The following is a 10963-nucleotide window of genomic DNA, read 5'->3' as shown; positions in this document are numbered from 1 at the left end:
TGAAGAAACCGTTACCGGATCATTGCAAAAAAAGATGTTATCTTTTAGCTCAAATATTTCAACAAATCAAATCGTTTCTTTCCATCATTTAGTTGTTAAAATTTAGACCGCATGGTACATGATTTTTGGAATGTACCATAGTTTTTGCAATAAAGATGACAACCATCTGCGACTTCCAAGTTCCACCGATAGAGATCACCAAACCAAGAAAAAGAAAAACCACATAAAGTTTCAGATCAAAAGAAAATTTTCTCAACAGAAAGGAAACAGTATAATGCCTTCTTATTATCACTTCACAAGGGTAAGGAATGAAGAGGCCTTATGGCCCCAAACAAACTATTTACATTTGTGATAAAGATTCATCAGTTTTTCAACCAGGAATGCGCGGCCTGACTTCAGTTACCGGTCATTCAGATTTCAGACTGGAATTATAAAATATTTTCCTGAATCCTGTGTATGGTCTACCTGTAATCGATTTGAAGATTTGAGTAGACAAGCTTCACAACTTCTGATTCAACCATACTTGAAGAATCTGAGAATCCTGCAATCGAAAACCAGTCAGAACGAACACCCCGGCCTAATCAAACTATTCATTTTTGGAGCAAGTCTTGTGTTGTCTTTAGTGTATGGGTTCTGCTACAGTATAAACCAGTGGTTTTCGTTCTGTTATAGTGTTTTTCTCTAATAAAAAATTTAAATTTTAAAAGTCATAATCAAGAACCCTAGTTTGAACCCATATACTAAACGGGCCCTTAATAGTTCATTTTTTATTCAAGCGATTTAGCTGAAAAGCTATGTCCCAATCCTGTCTTATGTCCATGTACATTTAAATAGCTCAAAGATGAAAAGCTGACATAATATGCCTAGTTTAATCAAGGGAGATGGCTAAAATGAAAATCCATGGATTGTCATTGTAACTGAAAAACAGGCATGCAGGAATATAAAGTCGAAGCACGATAGCAGAATTCAACGGTTACCATTCTTGGCAGCACGAGTTTTTATGGAAATTTTGATTTTTTAGCGTATGACAGTAATAGTTTTGTGAGATTTTGGATTCTAGTATAGAAGGTAACAGCTCAAATTTTTTAGTTTAGAAAATTTGAGGAAAGCTTTAACCAACTACCAGTAACATTGATTTCTTGAAAATTGGGTGGAAAAATGATAATATTAATAATGATAATGATAAAGATATTAGTTATTGAAATATGTTAGCATTTGTTTCATTTACAATATCTCTAGTCCACGAATATCAAAACAACTCTAGCATGATCACATCGCTAGGAAATAAAATTTAGACATGTTGAGGGGCCAAAGTTCCCCCCTATAATTATGCACATTTTGATTGATGTAATAAAAATAAAGGGAATGAAAAAAAAATAAAAAAGATTTACCTGATGAGATAGTAAATGATTAAGAAAGAAACCACAAAACACACAACGAGTTTACACGTTCCTCGGCTAGATTTTTTCGCAAATACCTGCAAAGCAACAATTTCACCACAATCCACCAACTTTCAGCAGCTGTGGAGAAGAAATTGAGATGAGACTAAAGACTAGATGGATCTAGTTTATTACCATCTTGAATCTATCCATGGTACCAGACATTACACCTCTTGATGCATCCATGTCATTCCCCTAGTTTTACAGCATAATCCAATCAAAACACAAACACAACAGCTTTCATATTTGAGAAAGATAAATAAATACTAAAAATAATAATAGTAATAATAAATTGAGTGAGACTCTCATACCATTCGGTCAAGGAAACGATTATGACTATCCACCTCATCGTGTATGTCATTTGTCAACTGTCAACAATGATTTAAGCAAATTATCAGCACGCAGTTACTTTCAAAAGGGAACGTTATAACTAAAGAATCCTTTCTTTAACAAGTAAGATATGAACTCAAGATCAATGCCAACAGAACTCAATCCTTTATGTACAATACATCAAATTGTGACCGCAACTCCAACTTCATTTTCAATAGCATATAACAATCTCTAGAAATTTTTCATATAAATGTATCCAAGAGAATGTTAGAGTTTATGCAGGAGCAGACACTATTGTTCATGTCCTCCCATACCAGTGAGTTGAACGGCTGCACATGTTCTTAAGACACCTCTTAACACATAGCAGCACTACTGGCTCCGCGTAGATTGGCCATTTGTACGTATTTTCCGAGGAAAAATGTCTGCTCCAGAAATTCAACTACCAGCATATTGGGATTTATACAAAGTTGAGGGAAAAAAAAAAAGAGTAACTCTCTGATAAACAGGAAACATAATAGCTCCAGCATTTGACCATGAAGGGCAACCCTAAAACAGAAAGCAAAGCCTCGACGCCCCAGACACCATAAAGAATGCAAGTTTTCAAGCAAGCTGCTTTTAACAATTTCATTTCTACCAATATTTGAATGTACTTATTTATAATGCTAGTGTGACACTCAAATGAACTAATGAAAAAGGAAATAATGGTCAGAGATATTTAACACTGTTCATATTCAGAAGAAGATAATGATTTTGCACTGAATCAAATAAGTACAACCACAAACATATGCTGGTACTTATAAAGAATGACTGACAATACATAATCAAGTGCTAAAGGATCTTCTAAGAAGAAACTCACTTGTTTTAGGAAAACAACTCTATCTTGCAAGCTTTCAACGGCTTTGTTGTTGTCATGCTCATTAATGTCATGAGAATACGATGAAGAAGCCCTAAGACTACCTTCCTCGAGGTCATTAAACAGCAATGTCTTGGAGGAACGGTGATCCCTGTAAAAAGGAAACAGGTTATCCACTCATTAGAAGGGCTTGTTTCATGAAATTATAACCACTAAACTTCCAAAGAGAAATCTTCTTAGCTTAAAATGATCAGAACACAAACTCAAGCAAACAAAGTTTCAGATGCCATACAAGAATCAGGATTTCCGAACTCCACTCCTGTTACAGGTATAATGGAAATCCGCTCTTTTCCTTTTCGGAAATGTTCATTTCAACAATTGACAACATAGCTCAATGCAAAACACCAACGTCATTCTGACCTTAGTTCTCCTACGGTGCTCCAAAATTACTAAATGGAACACCTCATCTACTCTTTCTCATAAATTCTGGGAATACTAATTTCAACTAATTTCAAAACAAACATATATAGCAAACTCAACTAATGAGAAAAATTAAAAACAAAGAATTTTAAGAACTTCACATCCTAATGTGTAACTTATATTCATCTAAAAAGACCGAATTTTCCTTATTTTATTGCTCCTCACGAATTCCGATTTGGAAATATCTCCCACAAACAATACAAATACGTAAAATTGGCTATTAAAAAAAATACATAATGCATGTGCCAAAATAGCATTTCCCTCATTAAATCGCCCAATTCTGGATTTCTACTCTAATTGCATAATTAAAACCTGAGTTCTTAACTAATCATAATCATGGGCTTTTCCGAATATTATTAATCTCCGAATCTCGTGTGGAAAACTAACCAAAAAAAAAAAAAGGAAAACAAAAATTGACACTGCTATTTCACCAAAAACGAAAATACGCATGATTCATCTTAAAATGAATCAGTGATGATGAACTCTGATGGCGCGAAATTGAAATAATTAAACAGAGAAACATAAAAATTTGTGAAATTCAGATCGTATGTTGATTGAATACAGTCGCACAAGTTTTACAGTGATGTAAGTATAGGTACCTTCTGTAATTCATTGCTCGTGAGATCAGACAGATTCAGCGTTGGTTTTCAACCTCAGAGAACTCCAATTTCGAAAATTGTCCGACAAAATGGTGCTGAGCAGAGAAATGATGAAAATTTTTGAATAGCTGTGGCACGTTTGGTTGCTGAGAAAGTGTGGGAAAGACATTTAATGATTTCTGGAAATTAAAAAACAAAAATCATAAAAATAAATAAATAAATGGGCTCGGGCCAATGTCAAGCCCTGAATGTAAAAGTCCAAGACCCACCCCTTTTTTTTTTTTTTTTTTTTTTTTTTTTTTTTTTTTTAAATATAGGATATGACTCTTTTTTTTAAGAGGAATTAAAGTTTAGCTTATTTTTTACAAATATCAACTATATGGCTTATTTTTCAGATTGCATTTTTTGACACCCCTAAAATACTCCTTTAAGATTTTGTTGTGTTTTTATGGGTACCTAACTAACTTTTATATTTTTCTTGTAATTAACTTGCTAAACAAAATAATCCACGTCTAGTTTTTTAATTGCTTTTAACACGTTAATCCATTACATCACATATAGTTTATAATTGTCGCTTCCTTGTTATTTTTAGTTTATATAGCAGGATGATTATGATAAATGGAAAACTCATATTTCTTGGTGTGTCCTACTTTTACATGTTAATGATATTGTTATTATAACGATATGTAATAATTTTGCTTCACATCAACTATTGTGATATGGTTTGAATATTTTTATACTTATATTGTCGTTGTTTTAATGAAATTGCGATTTTTACAAATATTGATTATCATATCAACTGCATAATTATGTTGCTAGTATTTTAATGACATGTAAACGTTAAATGCTATTAAGTTAATAATTATATTGTTAGTACTTTAATGTATTTAAATGATGAGTAGGGATGGCAATATTCCTTACGGGTACAGCCCCGCCCCGAACGGGATGGGGATTGGAACAAAATCTAGTTCCCGATTCATAGTGGGGTGGAGATGAGGAAAGTATTTTCCGTCCTACCTCTGCCCTCATATTAATGTGTAACCATGCAATACAAATTGAAGCTATTAGAAATAAACAAGAAAATATAATTTATGTTTATATTTTGATGTTTTTAAACTTTTTTTTTCTTATATGTTATTATTTTTGGATTCAGTTTGTAATATCTTAAGAATTTGATTTTTATCCTGAAACCTTTGATTTTGGTCTAAATTTAGAATGAATTTCTATTTTATTTTTATTTTAAGTTCTAATAATTTTGAAATGCATAATCTTATATGATGAGGAATAGGACGAGTATAGGGAAAGCTCCTCTAATAAAGAATCTCTGACTCCGACCTCATCCTTCTTTTTTCAGACATAGGGACAGGGATGATGATAGTTTAGAGTACTGAGAGAGGATGGGAAATCATCCTCCGCCTCCACCCCACCCCTTTGTCATCCCTGATGATGAGTACAAAATAATGATAATAATGTCATTAGTTGTGATTTGAAATGTTTAAAGAAGGTTAATAATTCCATAAATTGTGGGATACAATATCTAGACCATCTCGTATATATCATTATTATTAACGTTAAATACTAGTCTTCTATAAAATAAAATTTTAAACATTAACATCATTATTAAGGTTAACAATGTCATTAATGTCATGATACTCTATATTAAGTGATATATAGAATATTCATTAACTCGAGCCATATTTTAACTCAACAATTCTATTTGTGTCATAGGTCTCATTAACTCCTCCCTCCACCCCCTCCCTTTTTTTTTTTCTGAAGGTCAAACCCCATAGCTTTTAGCCCAACTGGGATGGTAGTGTTCTCATGAAATAACACTCAAAATAATAAAAATATATATATTACTTATACCACTCAATTAAAACATAAACAATTCTATATAATTAATAAAAAATAAATAAAAGATTGCGATAGCACTCAATAATTTAAAATAGCATAAATAACATGCTTGAACAAATTATGACAACACATGTACTTTTCTTGGGACTTTTTGTGATGGGAGTTTTCCTTTTTCTTTTTTTTCTTTTTCTTAATTGAGAAATGTGATGAGAATATTTTAGTATTCAATTTTGAATGCACGGGGTATAAGTTAAAAGTTGATAGAACATTCTCACATATAAGAATTGTTACAAATCTGATTGTCTGTCATCAACAACATATTTTTCGTTTCCTTCTTATTTCTATGCTAGTAGCTTAAAAAGTATATAAAAAATCATAATAATTGAGTTCCGCGGCACAATTAATTTCACTTCATTCAGTCCATAACTCTTTCTTTATGACGAGTGAAAACGCCGCGTAGTTCAAAGCAAAGAATCTAAAATAAACATTAAGAAAAAAAAATACTAAATACACTTTTGAGTGGTGCATGTATAAAATATGGGTAGTTCTCCGCAGGAAACAACGGCCAGATCTTGCTTGCTTAAACGTGGTGGTATAAAATCTTGTTCAGTTCGTTGATTTGTGTTTTTAATTTAAGTTTATATGTGATTTTATGTGAAAACTTTTTACTGTAACAGAAAAAATTAAATGTGACTTTTTATAAGAGTTTTTAACTGTAATAAAATTAAAATTAAAAATTTAATCAGTAAAATAAACGAAATCTAAATGGATTCCGTCAACTGTACCGGGGAGGGTGTGGCCATGTGATGGTGTGTTACAAAAGGCAATTGGATCAGGGAAGTCCCTACATATTGATCCAACAAAAATCAGTTGTTTCATTTTACAGTACAAAAGTTTGGTTGCTTCTGTTGGTGTTTAATTATGGATGCTCACTTATGACTGCAAAACCAATAATGGAAAGAGAAGTAGGGCGTCTTTGGTGTTCACATAGCTTCTTTAAGTCCAATGATGGCCAACTACATCCATGAAAAAAATTGAAGACCTCTTTAATGTCACACACTGAATAAAAAATGCCCTTTAGTGTGTGCCCATCAGTTTAATGCCCACATGGTCCATATTGATGGTGCCAATGCTGACATTATTGTGCACATCCCTCCATTAATATAATAATAATAATAATATTTTTAATTTTAACCCTTGTCTTCTGTAGTTATGGGTACTAATTACAAATGAAACACAGCATAAGTATTGAAAGGACAATGATGACACAAAGAAAGTTAAAACCCACAATTTCACCCTTCCATTCTTTAAGCAAGAAAATCTACAAAAGGGTTTAGAGGCATTTATGTAATAAATAATGCATGAATAATTTCAGACAGAAGTAAACCTTGCAAGCAAAAGTATCAGTTGGTATGTGTCGCCGCCGTATGTTGAATTAAACATAGATCAAGCTCTGTTCATTTTATCAATTCAAATTTAGAATTTAAGTTTTATTATAGTAAAAAACTCTAAGAAACAGTCACATCTAACTTTTTTATTATAATAAAAAACTCTCACATAAAGTCACATCTCAACTCGAATTTAAAATTCGAATCAGCGAACTAAACGGACCCGTATAACTAATCCAGATAGTGGGGAGTGGGGATATTAGGTCTTAAGCACTAAGAAAGAGAGAGAGAGAGAGCGCCACAAACACAAACACGCGATGTTCTAGCAATCAGACGGGCTCAAGCTCACGGTGGTCTGGCAAAATGTTGACTCAACAAATATGGCAACCTTCAATTATTGCCCATTATGCCGTGAAGCTTGCTGGTGTCAGGGGTTGAGGGGCAATACATTTACATCAGAAGCGTTGTAAATACATCAAATATAAAAAAAAATTTGCAAAGTAGCCCTGGGAAATAATAGACTCTAAATTCACAATTACCATAACCTGCTCAACCAATAAAAAGGGGAAAATAGTAAGGTTGACATATGGAGGGTTTAAATTATCTTTTTTCTTTAGCTACATCTTATACAAAAATCTAATATAGCTGTGTATGAGAACATGGAGGTACATAATTATTCTCCCCTCCTTAAATACCATTAACAGGGAAATCAATGGAAAACCCAGGAACAGAATTGAAAAAAAAAAAAAAAAAACCCCATCATATTTCAAATATGCATCACATGTGATTAGGCAATTATTCTCCCCTCCTTACACATACCATAAACAGGAAATCAATGGAAAAACCCTGGACAATACAATGAATTAAAAAGTCTGTTAAAGGAAATTTCATTTCCAAAGCATCTCATTGATTTTATGATTGATTTGGCAGCTACAATTACCAAATAAGAATATAAAACACTACAAATCGGAAACAATATAAGTTTTAGAGCATACTAGCCAATTCACAAAACAGTCATAACTGAGGAGTGCTTGTGATTTGCTGAGATAAATCATAAACATTGACACTATCATTTATATCTGACTTTGCATACAACTAACTATAAACTACAGATTATACATGAGCTGATAAACGTATATACAATTCTACAGAAGATAAAAATTATTTTTCATAAATAATTGGAACTGAGCACTCCTGAAGTCAAAGCTTCCCATACCTTGCAATTGAATTACATTAATCAACTGAAGTCTTCAGTGCGACAAAGCTCAGATATTCACATCCTGTTGAACTATCATCATCTATTTCTTCATGTAAGTATTGGGAAATAAGAAAAAGGAAAAAAAAATGCTTAACCACCATGTTTTCAGGAACTCCAACAAGAATGTTGTCAATCAACATAAGCAGCTCTGCATTGCAATTGCCACTCCATGCAGTCTTCGAAATCGAAGCTGCTCGCACAATCTAACAACGCGTTTTGCTGATGCTCGTAACGACATATATAATTCAAACCAACAAGAAGTTGGCATATGGCTGCCTCAGTCTTTTGGCGATCTGCAAAGTATAAAGTCTGAAGGAGAAGAACATTAGTGCGCGTAATGATTTGCTGCTGCTCGAAATTGCGCTCACTTTGCCATCTGATCATGTTATGCGCCAACGGGGCTAGCCACTTCAAAATGCCATCAAGGGTCTCTTTCCAATCGTGGGCAAGAGGCGCATCGTATATCGCCAAGTTTTTCACATAGGACTTGAGATTAGTCCTAAGTGACAATCTTAAGCTAGTTGGCAACATCTGATAAAGATCATCTCTAGCTTCCTCACCAACCAAATGAGGATAACGAAGCAACTTTTCGATCACAATTATAACATTTGCATAGTGCAAAGCTAGAGCAGAACCTCCAACAGTTGAAGGAGGAGCATAACAAACTAACCTACTCTTGGGACCGAACCTTGCACCATTTACAGCACCAGAATTGACGCCAATTTGTGATCTACTAAAGCAGCTAGAATGGTTCCTTTGCTCTCTCCTTGATCCACTATTTGTAATACTACAACAAGCAGAAACTTGGCTACCCCTTTCCTCATAATCGACACCATCATCTTCCAACTCCGAAACCGAACTGCTCAAACTAAGACACTCCATGAAAAGCCTCCCGGTGCTATTCCCACATGGGAAAACGAAATCCTCAGGTCGGAACATCCCCAATTCACCCTTCCTTGAATCACCAACTTGAGAAGGAGGCCTAACACTAGACCCCCTTTTCAGCACCACAGCCTTCTCAACTTTCCCCAAATGAAACTCACTCTTCTTGCTCAAAACCCTCTTCAACGGCAAAGACTCATCCTCCTTTCTCAACCTGAATTCCCCGAAAACCGCACAAATCCGTGCGTAAACCGTGCAAACTGTCCTCGCCAACAATTCGATGACCTTATCATAAGTCTGGTTCCAAAGCGAGATGTTCTTGAGATGCCTCACATCCTGCTTCTGCCAAATCAGTTTCTGCTCAAAAGCCCTCTTACTTTCCTCATGCTGGTTATGCTGAAACTTGTTGGTGGCCTGTTCCAACTCATTCAAAACCTCCATTTCGCTATACAAATTCGAAGTGGCATTCACAAACCTCTCCATTTTCCTCACCATTCCCTCCATATCCTTAACCAAAAACCCCAATTCTCTCACCTCAATAACCCCACCAACAATGTCACCATAAACATGCTCAAAACCTTGCAAGGCCGGCTCGGAACACTTCTTCCCCAGCCTTGACACAACAGAAGCGACCCTATTCAAGTCGTCAAGCTTCTCCGTGAGAACGAGCTCGAGGAGATACGACAGGTCGTTAGACACAAGGGTTTGGACTCCTTCGGAGTTGGAGATGTCGTTTTTGAGCTTGGAGATCTCGGAGTCCGTCAAAGACTTGTGGAGATAAACGGTTTTGGACATGACATTGGCGACTTCAAAAGAAAGAATACCAATTGTATTATTCTTGTTGTTGTTAAGGTTTTCTGAGTTTCTGGGGTTTTTCTTTTTGGACTGTTGGAGAAGAAAAGCGTGCTTGAGATTTGTGCTTACTTGGCTTCCCATCTTCACAATCCAAGGCTCAGCAACCATTGCTTCTTCAACAATGGCGGATGCTTATAACACCAAAAATAGACCAGGAGGGGAAAATAAGAACTGGGTTTTGGCCAACGACGAGAATTTTCCCGGATTTTCGAGAATTTAGACGCATCTGAGAAATACCCATCAGCCATTCGAGCAAAGAAAAATACCCATTAGTCCAAAATTAATTTTTGAAAAAAAAAAAAAGCAAGAAAAGAAATCATCATTGACATTGATGATAAGTGTGGTTACCTGGGCATGGGATTTGCGCCGACAAAAAGCACAAAGCAGAGAGAGAAGCTTCTTTTTCGCGTGCCAAAGGGTGAAGGAGAATGCGCAATGATCGATTGAAGATAAAAAAGAGCAAAACTTTTTCTTTTTTTCTCTTTTGTGGATGTGAGAAGCTCTTCGTTTTTATTTGTTTTTAGCCCAGTTGCTTGTTTGTTGTACTTTAGTAGAAGAAGAAGAAGAAGTTTGTAGTAGTGATGGCTTCAACTTCAAAATGGGGATCGGTATTTGAAAGTGGTCTGTGCGTCTGACTAGAGTGAGAGAAGATTTTTCAGAATTTTGAATGTATTAGGTTTTTTTTTTTTTTATTTTTTTTTTTATTTTTTATTTTTAGAGGAAGGGGGTTTTACAATTTTAAATACAATTTTGTTGTAAATGTATCTAATCATTTCATGGAACTAAATTTAAAATTTAAATTTGACTATAATAAAAAAATTTAAAAAATAATTACATTTAATTTTTTTATTATAATAAAAAATTTTTACATAAAATTACATTTTAATTTAAATTAATGGTAAAATTTGTTTTATAATTTTTCTTTCTCTTTTTTTCTTGGCGAGGTGTGTATTAATGTATTAAGGACTCATTTAATTTATTAATTTGAGATTTGTTTTATAATTTTTCTACTCATCTCTAATTTT

General features: G+C 34.1%; 2 protein-coding genes across 2 annotated transcripts; both read right to left on the bottom strand.

Moving 5' to 3' along the window:
- Positions 1-282: 282 nt before the first annotated feature.
- On the bottom strand, positions 283-3826 carry LOC21391522 (bet1-like SNARE 1-1). Its single transcript, XM_024170551.1, has 6 exons — positions 3702-3826; positions 2626-2773; positions 1751-1807; positions 1575-1634; positions 1392-1477; positions 283-541 (listed from the first exon to the last, which is right to left on the bottom strand). The coding sequence occupies exons 1-6, from the start codon at positions 3713-3715 to the stop codon at positions 514-516; spliced, it is 393 nt and encodes a 130-aa protein (XP_024026319.1). The 5' UTR covers positions 3716-3826; the 3' UTR covers positions 283-513.
- Positions 3827-7992: 4166 nt separating this feature from the next.
- On the bottom strand, positions 7993-10555 carry LOC21391521. Its single transcript, XM_010105759.2, has 2 exons — positions 10287-10555; positions 7993-10164 (listed from the first exon to the last, which is right to left on the bottom strand). The coding sequence occupies exon 2, from the start codon at positions 10044-10046 to the stop codon at positions 8331-8333; it is 1716 nt and encodes a 571-aa protein (XP_010104061.1). The 5' UTR covers positions 10047-10164; positions 10287-10555; the 3' UTR covers positions 7993-8330.
- Positions 10556-10963: the final 408 nt, after the last annotated feature.

Source organism: Morus notabilis, unplaced genomic scaffold (genome assembly GCF_000414095.1).
Source record: "Morus notabilis unplaced genomic scaffold, ASM41409v2 Scaffold606, whole genome shotgun sequence".
NCBI lineage: Eukaryota > Viridiplantae > Streptophyta > Magnoliopsida > Rosales > Moraceae > Morus > Morus notabilis.
The sequence above is the reverse complement of the archived record's forward strand: the minus strand, read 5'-3'. Positions and strand labels throughout refer to the sequence as shown.

What these genes read in the sequence shown, in the direction of transcription:
- LOC21391521 (XM_010105759.2), bottom strand. Translation starts at nt 10,046, where the DNA reads ATGGTTGCTGAGCCTTGGATTGTGAAGATGGGAAGCCAAGTAAGCACA.
- LOC21391522 (XM_024170551.1), bottom strand. An exon ending in GAGTTGTTTTCCTAAAACAA is followed by an intron (nt 1,808 to 2,625) that starts GTGAGTTTCTTC and finishes CATTGTTGACAG; the next exon opens with TTGACAAATGACATACACGA. An exon ending in CCATGGATAGATTCAAGATG is followed by an intron (nt 1,478 to 1,574) that starts GTAATAAACTAG and finishes GTTGCTTTGCAG; the next exon opens with GTATTTGCGAAAAAATCTAG.